General features: G+C 55.0%; 5 protein-coding genes across 5 annotated transcripts; 1 reads left to right on the plus strand and 4 right to left on the minus strand.

Annotated features, from left to right (window-relative positions):
• Positions 1-450: 450 nt before the first annotated feature.
• On the minus strand, positions 451-1,473 carry N7459_009980 (CE1 family esterase; the record flags this gene model as incomplete). The annotated part of the gene is made up of 1 exon (XM_056949148.1): positions 451-1,473. One exon carries the CDS (start codon positions 1,471-1,473, stop codon positions 451-453), a length of 1,023 nt encoding a protein of 340 aa, XP_056796373.1.
• Positions 1,474-2,133: 660 nt separating this feature from the next.
• N7459_009981 (uncharacterized protein) lies at positions 2,134-3,293 on the plus strand (the record flags this gene model as incomplete). Its single annotated transcript, XM_056949149.1, has 3 exons — positions 2,134-2,320; positions 2,387-2,490; positions 2,562-3,293. The coding sequence occupies 3 exons, from the start codon at positions 2,134-2,136 to the stop codon at positions 3,291-3,293; spliced, it is 1,023 nt and encodes a 340-aa protein (XP_056796374.1).
• Positions 3,294-3,840: 547 nt separating this feature from the next.
• Positions 3,841-6,434, minus strand: N7459_009982 (uncharacterized protein; the record flags this gene model as incomplete). Its single annotated transcript, XM_056949150.1, has 2 exons — positions 3,841-6,294; positions 6,348-6,434. 2 exons carry the CDS (start codon positions 6,432-6,434, stop codon positions 3,841-3,843), a joined length of 2,541 nt encoding a protein of 846 aa, XP_056796375.1.
• Positions 6,435-7,290: 856 nt separating this feature from the next.
• mrsA (putative mitochondrial carrier protein) lies at positions 7,291-8,834 on the minus strand (the record flags this gene model as incomplete). The annotated part of the gene is made up of 8 exons (XM_056949151.1): positions 7,291-7,339; positions 7,398-7,842; positions 7,906-7,962; positions 8,024-8,116; positions 8,188-8,320; positions 8,404-8,439; positions 8,507-8,576; positions 8,800-8,834. 8 exons carry the CDS (start codon positions 8,832-8,834, stop codon positions 7,291-7,293), a joined length of 918 nt encoding a protein of 305 aa, XP_056796376.1.
• A 2,679-nt stretch (positions 8,835-11,513) lies between these two features.
• N7459_009984 (uncharacterized protein) lies at positions 11,514-16,560 on the minus strand (the record flags this gene model as incomplete). The annotated part of the gene is made up of 9 exons (XM_056949152.1): positions 11,514-11,542; positions 11,614-12,500; positions 12,571-13,096; positions 13,173-13,558; positions 14,130-14,796; positions 14,850-16,021; positions 16,078-16,202; positions 16,295-16,351; positions 16,480-16,560. The coding sequence occupies 9 exons, from the start codon at positions 16,558-16,560 to the stop codon at positions 11,514-11,516; spliced, it is 3,930 nt and encodes a 1,309-aa protein (XP_056796377.1).
• Positions 16,561-16,709: the final 149 nt, after the last annotated feature.

Below are 16,709 nucleotides of genomic sequence, written 5' to 3' on the forward strand. Positions count from 1 at the left end.
TTGGCGCACACCAGAGTCGGATCCTATCCCAGCATCGGAGCAGTGTCAAAATGGCCCTGGGCCAGTCAATGCACTCGTCAGCAATATTAGGCCAAGTACGACTCGCTAGTGAACTAAGAGACATAGAAAGCAGCGGCAGGGAACTGGAGTATGTGTGGCTTAACTGGCTCGTCCCTATGTTTTGAGTGTAGATTTCATCATTTCATCAAGACCAAGAGGTCTCGAAAGGCAGGATTCTCTTAACACTTTAAATACAGGAACAGTAGATAGTATGTTCGTAGTTGTGATACTGTGCAGTACCCCCCTCATGCTATTCCCCATGATCACGTAGGAGATGGATGTCTATATCCCCGATCCATCCCACGATGGCGTCTATTAATACAGAAATCATGTCCAATCCCAGGTGCACATTCCCCAAATACACCACGGGATCCACACATGTCGATAAACCTACAGCTCTAGCCGGTACCCACCAAAGAATTCAAAGATATACTGGGTGGCGTTGAACACATACTTGCCTAGCGGGCACTGATCGGGATGCGTCTCGTAATCGTCATTCGGCACCGTGCTGGGCCAGCAGTGGCCGTTGTCGCCCTCGCGGTAATGCTGCACAATGCCCCGCTTGCCCTCGCAGTCCCAGCTGGCATGCTTGACGAGCGGGTTCGTGAAGACCGTCTCGTTCCTCGCCCACCGGGCGTCCTTGGGACACCCGTTGCGCTCCGCCCAGCCCTCGAGGATGTCAATCACGGGCAGCTTGCGGTGCTTCGCGTTGTTGCCGTTGATCGGCGCGGTGGTGTCGATGGTGCCGTGGAATTCCAGGAAGGGGTACCCTTCGCGACGCTCGGCGGGCGCACAGGGGCCCACGCCGGGAATCTTGTCGGTGTCGTACCAGGCACCGCTGACCGCGGCGAAGGCAGCGAAGCGGCGGCCCACCGTGGCGTTGCAGGCAATCACGCCCGTGAAGCCGCCGCCGTTGGACTTGCCGGCCGTGTAGACGCGGCTCCGGTCGATGCAGAGCTTCTCCTCGAGATGCGTCAGCAGGTCGTTGGTGAAGTCGAGGTCGTTCGGGCGGGAGGTGTTCGCCTTGGGGTTGGACAGCCAGTAGCCGTTCTTGCTGTTTGGATAGACGGCGATGCCGTCCGGGTTGAACTCGGGGTTGGAGAATTGCGAGAGCCCCTCCTGCTCGAACATGTTTTTGCTCGCGCCATGGAAGGAGAAGTAGACGGCGGCGGGCTTGAGCGGGTTGTAGCTGGCGGGGATGAACAGCTGGTACTCGCGGTCGGAGCCAGGGAGATGGAGAGTCGTGTTGGAGCCCGGGCTGGGGAACTTGGAGGGAATGTCCTTGCCGCAACCGGTGGATGGGGCATAGGCTGAGCCGACGCCCGCCAGCACCGCCAGAGACAGAAGGGAAGCGAGCATTTTCTCTGGTTCTTCTCGAGGGTGAGACGAGGAAGAGGACGACCGAGCGACCATGCAGGGGCGAAATGCTGGAAGCTTATAGTATCGCCGGAGATCCCGTTGTTGCTAAGCAAGGCCGCCCGTTGCAGGTAAGATCCATCGATGGGATGAATCCTGCGCTGCTTATTGCGGTAATTAATATCGAGACCAATCATGCCCGACGCATCATTCCAGATCCCATCGAGCCCCTTTGAAGAACGTATATGTTGCCCGATCAGGAAACCCATCTGCATCTTTTGGCCCCCAGGGATCGACGGCCACTCCATGCTGGTGGAATCGACCTTTTGGTCTGCACTAGGGGCGCCCCCAGATACAAGTTAAAATGGAACCTTGGTCCTCGATCAGCCACTCGCGTCGCCGTTCCCGTCGACTGCGCCGTCTGATTGGTCTTTCGGACGTAGTGATATACCTTTTGCAGAGACGCCAAACCCGATATACCACTATATTCCATATTATATACTCCACTGGTGTCGGCCCCAGCTCGCCCCCAACTCGCCATAGCGTATAGACGAAAGCATATGTGCGCCGCGCATACCAGGCCAAGGCCGACAGCCATGCGGGCGCACTGGATCAGCTTTTTGGCTGATAAGCGAATGCATCGCGCTTCGCTTCCGACGAGAGAAAACGTCCTTTTGATCTCAATTGCGCATCCCGCAATGCGACCCTGCTCGCACAATGCTGCTGGATCTGAATCCCCATGGCGTGATTACCGTGGGCGTGCTCCTGCCCACACTAGCCGCGATTGCTGTGGCGCTCCGCTTTTATAGCCGACGCCGGTTGAGAGTGCCTCTGAGGGAGGACGACTGGGCGGTTCTCGCGTCCGCGGTGTTGGTATGGGGGTTGGGCATCACGAATATCGCCGGTGAGCTCTGCAATGCTTCGTCGCGGTCAGAAGCTGGAAACTGACTCGTGTGTTTTCCCACTGTAGGCGCGGCTCTCGGAGCGTTGGGCGCGCACTCGGCGCCTGCCGGTCCGGATGCGCCTCACGATAATACCATCTCCAGAGGCCCGGCCGACAAGATCGCAGAGAGGGTGCGAATACCCCCAAATCCATGCCCTGGATGTCCTTGACGGGCGCGATCGTTGCTAACGGGAACACGCAGATCGTCCTCGGATACAGTATCGTCGAGAAGGTCACGTTCGGCGCCATCAAGATCAGCGTCCTGCTCGCCTACCGACGCATCTTCCGTGGAAGGCCCTTCAACATCGCGTCTCTGTGCATGATCACGGTCTGCGTCTTCTTGGCCCTCGCATTCTTGATCACGTCCGCGTTCCAGTGCCACGTCCGGAACTGGAGTCGGCAGTACTTGGCCTGGTCGCACCGACATCACTGCATCCAGGCCGAGATCTCGTGGTCCGGCTTTGCGATTTCCGACGTCGTCACGGATCTGATCATCCTGCTGTTCCCCGTGCCGTTGGTATGGAGTCTGCAGTTGACGCTATCGAAGAAGATCAGTGTCATCCTGGTGTTTCTGCTGGGGTCGCTGTCGACCGCGATTGGGGTTGTCAGAATGGCGGTGGTGTTAACCTTCACCTATGGTATGGCAGTGTTATCATCCCCGGACTTTGTGCAGGCCACCCCACTGACGACTTATCGATGCAGATACCTCGGATGGGTACCGGGACTTGCTGGATACGATCGCGACGGCACTGGTTTGGAGTCTGGTCGAGGCGTCGGTGGCGGTGATTGCGTCTTGTCTGCCGTCGATCCGCCCGCTCATCCATCGCTCTTCAGGCAGTCATGCGCGGAGTGGGCCGTCGGGCTCGAGCCAATACCAGCTGTCACGAGCTCGAGGGTCGCAGCTGTTGGCGCGGCCCAAGATACAGGGCTTTGACGAGATTGATGACCACCAATCCCTGGCTCCTCGTCGTGAGGGAGACAGTTGGCCATGAGGACATGCACTACAATCTACGTTTGGGGAAAGATGGGAAGTGAATATGTGATGTATATAGAAAAGACCTCAACGGGGACCGTCCCTGGATGCCTGGTACTGTGCATGAAGCATACTTCATTGTCGCATAATCTTGTACTTCCAGAATACTTAATCAACTCCATACCCCATGACCGTCGCCGCCAATCACCAAGAGTCAAGCAAAGCAGTGGCACATCCCTAAGCCAGTCCGCACCAGCCCATGCATACACGCATGCCATGCACCAAGCCCAGCCCAGTTCAGGCCCCAAAATCAGACGCCGCGAGAAAAAGGAAAACAAACTACGAGAAGAGAGAATGTGGCGAGATCAGACCGGCCGAGAAGTGAAGCGGACAGGGGAAAGAAGGGATAAAAACGCTTCCCAATGGCAATTCCATTTCCAATACCCTAGAAACACCTGACCGATGTTCCCAATAGACCAAAAGAGAAGAGAGCGAATGAATGTCAACGTTAGCCGCCCCTCTCGCCAAACTCCTTCGCCCACTCTTCATATTTGCGGAGCCCGTCTGGAGAGACACTGGGCCGGATAGAGTAGAGGCTTGCTTCGAAGTCCTGGAATATGATAGGGCGGATTTGATCCATCGGGGTGTGGAGGAGAGCTTCGCCGAGGTTACGAAGCGGACCCATGGCGGCGTCTTTGGCGAGGGCCGTGATATCGGAGCCCGAGAAGCCTGAAACGTGATGGTCAGAAGGAGAACCAGGCATTAAACAAAAAGAAAAACGAGAATAGGTGGTATTACCTTCGGTCACATGCACCAAAACCTGGATATCTGAATCACTCAGCTCGTGGTGCTGGTGGCTGAGAAGAGTGCGAATCTGCTGCTCGCGCACATGGTGCTCCGGCAAGGGGATGTACTGTCGACGGACGAAGCGCCGACGAGCTGCTTCGTCAATATCCCACGGCATGTTCGTGGCTGCCAGCACCAGGACGCGGCTGGCATCGCCCTCTTTCTTGTCGCGGGAAGACTGCTCGCGGCCTGCAGCAGCGCGCTGAAGATCAGACCACTGGATCAAGAATTCCGTCTTGGACCGACGCGAAGCTTCATGCTCAGACCCGGAGGACCGCGCAGACAGCAGGGAGTCAATTTCATCGACGAAAATGATGGACGGAGCAAGCGCTTTGGCGAGTCCGAACAAGGCCCGTACAAGCTTTTCGCTTTCACCGTGCCATTTCGACGTTAGACTCGACGCCGAGACGGAAAAGAAAGTCGACTTCGATTCGGTGGCTACTGCTCGGGCGAGCATCGTTTTGCCCGTGCCCGGAGGTCCGAATAGTAGCATGCCGCGAGCCGGCTCCCGTAAGCCCGAGAACAGATCCGGCCGAAGGAACGGATAGACGACCGCCTCTTTGAGCGCTTTTTTGGCCCCTTCCAACCCGGCGATGTCATCCCAAAGCACTTCATCACCTCGCACGACGATGTCGTTAAGGATTTGCCGGGCTGATTGCAGGTCCACACCCTTGGGCAGCTTGTTCAAGATGTTCATGACATCATCATTGTCTTCCTCTTCATCTTCGTCCTCTGCCTCATCTTCTGACGACCGCTGTCCTAGAGACTCGGGGTCACTAGATGGCGGGGTCTCCCGACGTTGGACTGGGGGTGGTTTGCGTCGAGTTGCATTGCCGCGGTTTGCTGCGGATACTGACATCCTGTCCACACCACGTTGAATGTCATCACTCCCCGACGAAGGTGAGATATAAGCCGACTGTGTGGCCTGGGTGGTCCGCGGCGCAGATTTTGTCCGCGGCTGGCTGCTAGAAGTATTTGTTTCTCGGTCCTGCCGGGGTGTTGCTGGCCGAGAGTTGCCCTCGGATTTAGTGGCTTGAGTCGCTCGGGGAGGGGGCTGGAGTGATGACCTCAGTTGCACGGGTTTAGGCTTGACAGATGGTTTAGGAGGGGCGGGCGAAGAAGTCGGGGCGGCGAAATCATTGGGGTCTGGCATAGCTAATGAGCCCGAGGAAGGAGGTGGCCTGCTTTCAGACGGGGGACGAGGCGGGCGTGGTGTCGCATGGGCCGTACGCCGAGGTGAAGATCGGCTCGGAGACGAGTGATGAGGCTCTCGCCAGTGAGCCGCAGGGATCCGGTCCGCAGAGTCCCTTTGCGGGGGATTACTCCTCCTCACAAGAGGCTCATCCCCAGAACTGGACCGTGGGTCGGCATCCCGTCGAAAAGCAGAGTCGTTGGCCCGAGAGGAAGCCAGCGCCGCATCGCTCACGGTCTTATCGCTGGCCGACGGAGATTGGTAGAGATTGCCCCATGCTAGACCCGCTGCTTTGGAGGCGGCCGGCCGTGTCTCCTTCTTCTTGGTGTTGACCTTGGATTTCTTGCCGTTCTTCTTTCCATCGGGGTTGCGTAAGGTTGTGAGCATCGTTTTGCGTCGTTCAGGACTCGACCCGCGCGACTTAGTCTTGCTTGAAGAATTGGAGTTCACTCGCAGCGCCGGCGAGCCGGCCGGCGACGGACCTGCAGGGGCAGCGTCATCGTATAGCGTTGCTGGTGCCTCAAAGCTCTGCCTTGTGGTCGGCGGCAGGGGTCGAGCTGGTATGACAGCCGGCTTGGAGAGATCTGTATAGCCAACGGCCGGGATGGTGCCATTTCCAATCCAGCCGGGGGTGTTGGAGGAAGACTGTGTGGGTGGTGTGCCAGCGGGGAGTTTGCCCTTGACGAGGGAAGCGCCGCCTTCCTTCTGGCCATTGGACTCGGCAGATTCCTTCCGACTCTCGCGCAGGGCTGATAGTAGGTCGACTCGTTCGCGGCATTGGATCTCCAACGCTTTGATCGAATCCTGCAGCGCCCGCTCGGTTTCAGACTTGGGAGTGTAATTGGACGGGACCCGGCGGGCATTGTGATGGTAGATAGTCTCGAGGGCAGATCGCCAGGACCTCAATGCTTCGTCTTCGTTGTTCTGATGGCGTCATGAGCGATTGCAGCCGACCGGGGGCGATGCGGCGAACCTACCTGGCCCTCAAAGTAGACGGCGGTTGAGCACAGAAGATAGCACTCGTCGTACGTCTTCTGCATGGAAGACGCGGGCCGTGGGCGCATCATTGGGAAAACGCAGGCCCGCACCCATTTCACGGCGTGGTGGTGTCGGGGGTTGGTGGGGAGTCGAGTAGGTCGGAGGAAGCGATGATCTCCCGCCGTTTGAGGGGGAGGATTTTTCGCGTGACGTCGTCGGGGCGGTACTTGCTGCATGCGGAGACTCTCCGACATGCCTCTACAATCCGATGAAGCACACGATCACCCATACGGTGCCTTTTCGACTGGAACGTATGTTCGAGATGGTTTAGGACTCGGATATCACATCTAGATTTCCCTCGTGGCGGCACGTCTATCGGTACATGCAGAGAAACAGAAATAATAGTGGAATAAAACAGATACTGATGCAATCAGAGAACCCAGCCCGTACAAGAAATCAAAACCCGAGGTTCCAAGTTCCAACGCCGGTAAACGATTCGACGACGCATCAAACGGGGAGAATGTCAAGAAGAGAAATGTCGATCCTGCAGACCGGCGTTGCAAGTGCCATTCCAAATCCTCCCCTACCTTCCCAAACTGTACATTGCCAGCATCGCATCGCATCGCATCGCATCGCATCGCTTTTGGTAAATAGAAGCTCCAGACATGCAAGAATATCGACCCGGGCTCTTCTGGCCCAAGATAATGTACCATTATGGGAACGGTCGGGCTCTGCCCGCACCTCACGAACCCAGAACGGATGTAATAAACCCATATCGCCCCAAGAGATTCGAGAAAAAAAAGGAAAATGGACAAGGGACGCATGACGTGGTGTTCACGCAATACGGGATATTGGAGATTAGGGCTATCGGATCTGTCGATGGCGGTCAAGTGGGCCAGTAGTGACGACCATGTGCAACAAGTCGGAAGATGTGTCTTTTGCTTATTCGGCCTGCTGCTTGAAGTAGGCCTTAGCCATTTCGTAGGATGTCCTAATCAAGAATCCATCAGCATTTGAACACAATCTTCGGTGGAAACAGAGACACTCACCAGCAGATCGCTGTGCTCGGCATGGTGGAAATGATCCGGGGCCGCATGCCTCGAAGGAAGCCAGACCAGCCGAATTGGCGCTTGATGATGGCGGCGGCATTCCACAGACCTCGCGCAGAACGGATCTCTTCGTTCTGCGCGAGCCCGCGAGTCTGAAGGAGGGTCTTCACCACGTCGAGGGGAGTGGTGATACCGGCCGCGAAAGCACCAGCGAGACCACCGGCCATGCAGTGGGTGAAGGGGTCGTAGTCCTGCTTGGGGTTCATCACCTTGGAAATCGACTCGTATGCGACGAATTGAGTGGCGGTGAAGGGAACGGTCATGCAGAGAGTAGTAGGGTAGGAGACGTAGAAGGCCTGGAGACCTTCAGTGCGATAGACGGTTTTCGCGCATTGCATCAGACTCTTGTGAACGGATCCGTGGACCTGCATACGTTGCTTGATCACTGAGGTGGAAGTCAGCTTGGCATCTTGACACCTTGCGGGGGATTGAGCTTCAAAGAGCCTACCATCGAATGGGTTCATCAACGCATCACTGGCGATCGTGGCGGAAGCTCCGCTCAGAGCTAGATTGGGAACCCGTCAGCTATGCGCATCGCTATGATGTCCGACTTTCCCAAAACCTACCAGCTGCGACAGGATGGTGTCCCTCGTCGACATTGCCACCTGCCATCTCCTTGACCATCTCGTATGTGCCAAAGTACACCGCATGTGCCGGACCTAACGTTCGCAAAATCAGCGACCCGTCCCCAAAATTCCACTTTCCGCGTGTCCCGTGGAAAAAAACGAACCTGCGCCAACAATTACACTCGAGACACCTTTCCATAGTGTCCGCCAGCCTTCGATCCGGTAGATTGTCGAGACCGCATTGGTGAGGCCGGTGTACAGGCCGCCGGTGGAGGGGTGCAGGATTTGCATGCGAGTCTACCAATTCCCCCGAACTCGATCAGTGTCCGTTCAAGCCCGCCACCCATCACACTATCCGTCGCATTGTCCGCAGCACATACCTTGAGCAAATCCACCGGGTACATCACGGAGTGTTCCTGCGATCCCACTTATCAGCTCAAAACCCCCATCTACCGGAGTCTGGGGTCAATCCGGGCGACATACCGCTATGCCTGCAAAAGCACCCGCGAGCATATTCCGGCCGAGGCCGTAGTTGGACGGGAGAGCTTCATAGCTAAAAGCGGAATCGAATTAGCTTGCACCACACTAGCTGGACGAGATCCGGGGGAACGCCCAAGCGACCGCCATCCCGGCGGCGAGCGCCAGACAGGGTCGGCGAAGCACCACATCACGCTGGCGGGAGCATCAATCGCCCCAGAGGACACTTCGAGGGCCTCTGTGTAGCGCAGGCTCCGCCGGCCCGCGGAAGCAAAAATCAATCGCAGAGAGCCACCTACTCATATTCGTCCTGGACCTGTTCGGGAGCCGCCATGGAGCTCCGCTAGCTCACGGCGCAGCCGGGCGCAATTCGACAAAGACGAGAGAAAGAGGGAGAAGACGGGGGGAGGAGGTGCGATGGGTGTTGGCAGACAGAGGTAGAGAAGACGGACTTGGAGCGAGGATGAGGTAAAACGGGGTTCACCGTGGAGCACCACAGGCACAATCTCCGCGGGAAGAACCAGGGGGGTTTGGGTGATTTGCCGCCCACGCAGGAGAAAAAAAAAGGCAATCAACCGGGAGACGACAGTGCTCACTTTGATTCGGCGGTGTTCAGGTTGGAGCAGTGCAGACACAAACAGAAAAGAAAAAAAAGAGGAAATTATGCTGGAGTTCCAAGAAACGGCACTAATGCCAACACTAGAGGAAATTATTCTAGGCCGACCTTCGCCGGATTCCACACGCCCCGACCTCCATTCCCAATACCCCGATCTCCGAGCCTATGCTCCGTCTTGATGATAAGTCCGGATCGAATATCTCCTACTGCTCTCCTCCGCTACCTGATTCCAAATTTTGCATTTGTCTGCCGGTAGCTCCGATTATTCAGAAACAGAAGCCCAGACCGACTGCGCAATGGATCCGATGACGGAGCTTACTTAATCCTCATCAATACCGCAGCTGCATGGCAATACAGATGAATACCTGGAACTATACCGAGAGTACCTCGGTGCTCCCGCTAGCTCCCGCAGCATAAGAAGTACCCTCCCGGTACAGCAGCGGTCACATTTATCAATCTGATAAGCGGCGGATGGGTTCATTAATAGCACGCGCAATCGGGGGCTAGTGTAACCCAGTGTCTCTCCTGGCGTGCAATTGCTGGGCGCTGGTGGACCGGAGACCCGGCCTACGAACCGCTAAGAGCAGCCGTCAAAAACATTCAAAAAGGCCGTTGTCCGATCGCGCTCTGGAGATCGCCCGGCAAACGGGTATATGTATGGGGCTTTCATTCGGCCCTAGAAGTAACCCAACACTGTCTATATATTTCAGCCAGTACCTCGGATCAGAGTCAATAAAAGTACTAAGAATTTCCAGCTTTGTTCATCCGCCAGGGGCCAAGTCCGACCACACGACCGAAGTCGCCCGGGCTGCCGAGGTCCGCCGGCCCGTGCTGGACTAAACATGGGTGACCGGCGCCGTACGTAAAGATCAAGCACATAATTTTCTCTGGGCATCCCACAACTCCCGTCCCTATACGCACTAGGCAAGGAGGGAGACAGTAGAGGGAAAGGGATTGTTGGAGTGGGCTATGTAGGGGTGTGCTGGGGATGCCCGGGTCGGACTACTCAAATGGGGACATGCAAGGTGCCAGGGCGAATGGAAAGATATTCTGAAACGTCCCTTTCGTTTTGACCTAGACATGCTCTTGCTCTGCATTCCAAGAAGTCAGCTTTATTCTCGCCCAGCGGAGTTCTGATGCCCACCACTACTAGCTGGATAAGTTACCTAGTGAAGCGAGAGGTAAAGCTCAAGGCATCCTACTCATCGGTAGGAGGATCAATCGAGACAGGGAATAGACTCATGAACGGTATAAAGGGCCGGGCAGTCGGTCTCTCCTCCCTTACCGGCCTATACTAAGATTAGATGTACAAAACCTCGCCTAGAACGTATAGATAGATTTCTTTCCTTAAGATCGATATTAACGGCATATTAGCTGTTATGGCTCCCGCAGTGAGCAGTTCCCTTGGCCGAAACTGGGTGTACGTCAGCACAGGAGGAAATTTGATAGTTAGGTGGAGCGAGGAGCGTCAAGATGGATCTGCAGAACAATTCTGGTTTAAACCTATAAGAAGGGCGACCTGCGAGCAGCTAGATTTCTCTCTCTCTCTCTTTTTGTCTTTCTCTCTAGGATTAGTTGATTGAACCAATCGCATCATCTCATTCCTTGTCTGATCAACCACCCATAATATTGGCCTTGTTAAATTGAGTTCTTTCAGCTACAGCCCTTCACAAAAGCATTTCTATCTCTTATAAGGATAAGTTAAACAGTTAGGAAGTGCTTCTTACCCCAATTTAAGCCCTTTACTATGTAGGGATAAACTTTATAGGGATAGTAATATATTGTTATTATAATTTATATATGTATCAATACCTACGCAAATTAGTTATAGTATGGTAATATACTAATTTTAATATCACTGCTATAGTAGACCATTTAACCCATCCGGTGAAAACAGGCAGGAGCACCTGGATAGTGGCTGCATTCCCAGGAAAAGTTGAACCAGCGGCCAATATGCCTGGGTAGTTGCGAAAGGAAAATTACAGAGTGGCCTCGATGTTCAACATATGCAATCTTCTACTAGAAATAATCATGCATGGAAGGAAGAAATCGCTGGCTAGTGACGGAAAGGAATAATATAGAGTACTGCTATCTGTCCGGGAATCCCACCACAATATGATCTCAACACCGCCGCGCCGCACCTCGGAAAGGAAAATGGAAAGAAAGAAGAAAAGAAAAGAAAGCATCCAGGCACACCGCGCAAGGTGCATGCAGGTCGTGTCGAGGGAAAATGGAAGTTAGGTAAAAAAACACAGGGACTTTCTTCGACCTCAGAGTCAGGTCGGCAATGGGTCGTTCGACCAGATACACACAAAGAAAGAAGAGATATCAAAGATGAGGTCGTGCACGTCGTCAGGGTCTCGTCTGCGGTCGTCTTCACAAGAGTGGGTTTAAAGGCTACCACTCCACGTTGAACGACCATTCTCCTACAGGATCAATGCCTGTTAGCGTACGTAGAGCACACACAATACGGTCCGTCATTCGGTACACGACTCACCATTCTTCAGGTTTTCAGCGGTGTCACTCAACAAGATCACCCGGCGCTTATTGCAGTACGCCGTCTTATCCAGGATATCCACTTTCAGCTCAGCCAGTTCGGGTACAGGCTTCTCGAACATCTCGCTGAGACTCTCGACTGCGAGTTCTAGATCCTTCTGATTATCTTCGAAGATCTCAGTCAGGTTATTGCGCGCGAGATAGAACGCAAAGGCGTACGTCCACTTCAGCGTCTGGCGACACTGCTGCAGTGCCTGTGATGCAGTATCCAGGAATTGGACTTCAATCCAAGACAGACCGGATTGCGACTGCAGGCTGGTCATCTTCTTCTCGGTCTTGAGGTATAGATCCTTGTCCAGCTTGGCGGATTGCTCATGGTTCGCATACCGGTTATAGTAATGTAGGTATCGTTCCAGCGAGGCGCGCGACTTGGCTTGGGCGCCACGCGCGTCGGTGCCGGACTTTTCCTCGTACCGACTACAGTTATACCAGCTTGTGCCGTGCTCCGACCACAAACCCATGCACATCCAGCAGAACTCATGCTTGCACTTACGGCACGTCATATGGTTGCAACCGCCGTTCTTCTCGATTGTTGACTGGCACCTGGGGCACTCCTTGGTGTTGGCAGAAATCCAGTTGGCCGTCTCAGAGTCGTCCTCACACTTCTTGAGCCACATCTTGACGAGTGTGCAAGGAGTGGGTTGGTGGTCGGTGAGAGAGCAGCCGAAACAGAACTCATGTTTGCACCAACATCGCACCGTGGGGACAATCCGGCGAAGATCGCGGGCTTTGACCGGACAGTCTACGGCATATTGGCAGTTCGGGGCCGGACACCATCGAAGATTCTCCTTGTCATCCACGTAAGTCCGTGTGAGCAACGTCCGATACCTGTATGGAAGACAAGCGAACATGAGTCAATCTTCATTGCGCTTGTGGTGATAGAAACACAGCGACTTACCGGTCTTTGAGATCGTCAGTGACAAGTAGATCCAGCGACCTGGAGTCCACGATACGGTGACAGTTGTCGCCGGGGCATTCGATGCGAGCAGCCTCGCCCTCTTCTTTGATCTTCTGTCCCAAGTAGTGCCGGTAGCAGTCGACGCAGAACCGGTGACCGCAGCGCATGGCGTAGGTCTCGAGATCAGGCCCATCTTCGCAGCAGATCTCACACATGAAGTCGGAGAGGACTTCAGTCCTGGCCATGCCTTCGAAATTTGTCCCCAGCCCGGCATCCTCTAGCGTTGTTTCTGGGTGTTCCATATATCCCTCAATCAACTTCTCCTGCTTCCACCGGCCAAACCGCAACAGAATCGCTGCCGACTCTGGGGGAAGGCCTAGGATGGCGGATACCTCGTTGATCTGCACCAGCTGTTCGCGTTCGATATCCGAGGGATCTAGCACTTTGAAGTCGACTTCGTATGGTTTCCGTTTCTGCCTGATGAGGTCTTTATCGTCGGAGAAGCCAGCATCGAGGTCACCGAAGTCTGCCCATCCCAACGTCGACAACGGTCAGCAAAGAAGGACGTCTTGAGACCCCGCCCCAAACGGGCTATCACGTACCTTCGCCGAGGCTCTCATCATCGCTTCCCTGGGTGTCGAGGAAGTCATCGGGGCTCGACACGTCGCTCATGAAATCGTCGTCGGAATCCATGCTGCCCGTGGTGGTTGCTGGCGTCGCGATGCTCCTCTTCTTGACCGAGGAACTCGCGGAACTGCCCGACTCGGTGGACTGAGTGGTGGCCAGGCAGGGCTTGCGAGGCGGATCGGACGATGCAGTGGCGCGGGCGTGGGAAGCCTTGGTGGCGGCTTTGGGGAGAGGCTGGTCGTCGTCCGCAATCGCCGCCTCGGCCGCCTTTCTCTTCCTCGTGGATGGAGGCGTGGTGAAAAGGGGGGCGGCAGACTGCCGGCTGAGGGGAACACAAAGGACAGAATGCGAAAAAAAGGGTCTACAGGGCGTGGTGAGCCACAACGTCACTGGGAAAATTGCGTGGTCGGAGGGGGGCGGGAGTGGGGAAGGGGGCTGCGATCGGGAACCGTCGACCTCGACGGGAGTATAGGGAGGATGGAGGATGCAGTTGCAGCCTGTATGAAGGAGGATGCTCACCACGGTCCTGACGATGGAGGAAACGAACTGCCGTTGTCAACTGCACGTCTTGCTCGCTCAGCCCTGACTCACGCCGTGTGAATCACTCCGAGGCGCTGCGGCATTTGATTTGCAAGGCACACCCGTGACATGCAGATCGAGGCTGTAGCCTGCGCGTGGAGAAGTCCCGCTTCCACATTTCCTATTCAGATCGATGTGATACCCAGCTCCTTGGCCGACTGCCATTTTTTCAATTGTCGGCTTCCTTGATTTTTATGGGTCATGTCTAGGATTGCCCCGTTGGGGCGAAAGTAGGTACATCATTTTTTGAGGTCTCATGGCCGATCCTGATCCATGGCGGGAGATGAGAGGGAATGTCATGGCCAGGAGAAATGGGCGTGGTATATGAACTACACCAACCACAACATCACTACTCGTCGTCACTCTCCTCCTCTTCCTCGCTGCTCTCCTCCTCCGCATTGGCTAGCCAGTCGACAAACTGCTGGGTCTGACTGCGAACCGTCCGCATCTCTTCGGTGTTGCTGGACCGCTCATCATTCCACCACTGCTCGTAAGCCTCCTCATCCACCAGCTCCAGCTCGTACAGCTCCTTCGCGGTAAACAAAAGAATGGTCTCACCCTTGTTCCGGTGCACTAGATCCTGTTGCAGCTGGAGAAGCAGGTCAACCTGATCCTTCTTTTGCTCTTTGTTCCGGTCGAACAAGGTGCGGTCCACCACTTCGCGGTACTTGGAAAAAACCTCGTGGACGGCCTTATTGGCCGTAATAGGTCCATTGGTGACACCTTCCACGAGTTGGTGGATGTACTTCATGAATGACGATACGATCGCGCGTCGCACTTGGTAGTCCGAGGCGTTGGCAGTCATACGCAGACTGACCAGCTCTAGAGATACCACGTCGGCGGAGGTGCCTTCACGGAGACTGTCAAAGATGCTGACAGATGCGTCGTGGTGGAAGTTGTCCTGTTCCTCGTTGTCGGAGAAGCTGCTGCGCGCCGAGCGTGGCCAAGAACCCTCGGAGACTTCGGATGACAATGTCGAGATCGAAGCCGAGGAGAGAGAAAGGCCCGGCATACGGTATACTGGGATACAGTTAGATATCTTTCTCTTGAACGCAGCCCGGAAGTAAACATACCAAGCCCGGATGAGGCGACGCTGGTGTCGTCCTCATCTTCATCCTCATCTTCGCCTTGAATAAACTCGTAGCCCTCTCCACCTTCACCAACCACCTCTGGGTCACTAGTGGCTGCGCTCCCATCTCGTCGGGATTTACTGATGCGCTTACCACCCTCAATCGCGACGCCATCGGCAATTTTGACGCCATAAGAAAGAAGGGCACCTGCGGCGACCGTGCAGTCCTTGCCAATGACCACACCGTCGGCAATGATGGCCCCGCGGACATCCGAACCATCCCCAATCACGACATTATCCCAGATGAAGGCACCGTCTAGCTTCACGTTCCGACCGACGTTGCAGGATCGACCCAAAACGGTGTTGCGGACGGTTGTCCGATCACCGATGCTGGTGCCTTTGCCGATGACGGTGCGACGGCCAATCACGCATGACCGCGCGAGAGTCACCCCCTGTTCCTGGTATAGACTCCCCTTGCGAAGATCATACGTATGCCCTGGAAGCAGGTTGGTATCGGGGCACAGTGGATATGTCCATCGAGAAATGATGTCCTTGCTGACCGCATCATAGGCTTTCAGATTGCGTACTCTCGCAGCGTAATCCTCTGTGATGATGTGGGTATGGATCGTTTTGCCGTTCAGCTCATAATCCTTCAGAACACCATACAAGTAGTGTTTGCGCGGTGACTGGTAGTCAAAACTATCTGACCACAGACTCAGAACATCAGGTGTGCAGATATCGATGCTGCAGTCAATGAGATCTTGGCGAATGTCCAGCTCCGGATGTGTCAAGATAATCTCAGTATCAATGTTCAATCGAGCCGGATGTTCCTCTGAGTGGTTATCGATTTCTTCGTAGTGCAGGCAGCGGTCTTTGGTAGGATCGATAACGAAGACCGGCGATACCGAAGAAGATTTGGTTCGGTGGTTCCGGCCAGCTTCCCGGAGGACCATAGTCATGATTGCGTTCTTGTCGGCTTCCCGGCGAGCGCGGTGCTGGGTCAATGCGCCCTCGATGGGCAGGTTGCTGATCACATCGCCGCTCACAACAATGAAATCACCAGTAATAAGGTGCTTGCCGTCGAGGTCGCGCATGACGTCGCCGACGGAAGTGGAGGTGGATTTAAGGAAGTTGAGTTGCTTGAACGGGGAAGACGAAGCTCTCCATTTCGAGGCACTATAGTCATCCAGTCAGCTAGACGATCCCTGTATGTCCACGGGGACCTGTCGCACTTGATGTATTTCTCTAGTTGATCCGAATGCGCGCCGCCGTATAGAAAGACATCCTCAACGCCCGCATTGGCAAGGAACTCGAGGGTATATTCGATGAGAGGGGTATTGGCCAACGGTAGAAGACACTGCATTCGTGCAAATCGGTCAGTCCTTGCGCGCTCTCCAACAGCCGTCCGTGAAAAGCAGTTCGTCAATTTGCGCTAGAATGTGTGCATACCCGTGGCTTTTCGAGAGTAAATGGTTCGAATCTCGTTTCGAAGGTATCCGCCAGAACCTGTTCAGAATTCCAAATTAGCACCTCAGATAATCATAACCCATATTCCATCCAATTAAAGGTAAAAGAAATTCAGATCGGTGGTATTTCCGACGTCCATCTTGTCCACACGAGTCACATTCACATACCACAGCCTGCAGCGTCTCCTCCACCTCCTCGGTGGTATTGCCCTTGGGCTTTGAGCCACCTCCCTTTTGCTTGGCCCCCATGACCGGAATAATTTGGGAAAAGGCAATCGGCTCGAGCGCTATCGTGAATGGGCTGGCCTAGTATCGGAGCGGCGATGACAGGCCCCACGGTTTAGGCTGATAGTGAGGTCCTCGTATGAGGGTGGGAAAGATAGACCAGCGACACCAAA

The sequence above is a fragment of the Penicillium hispanicum genome (genome assembly GCF_028827665.1).
Source record: "Penicillium hispanicum strain IBT 35686 chromosome Unknown utg000008l_segment0_segment0, whole genome shotgun sequence".
In the NCBI taxonomy this organism is placed as follows: Eukaryota; Fungi; Ascomycota; class Eurotiomycetes; order Eurotiales; family Aspergillaceae; genus Penicillium; species Penicillium hispanicum.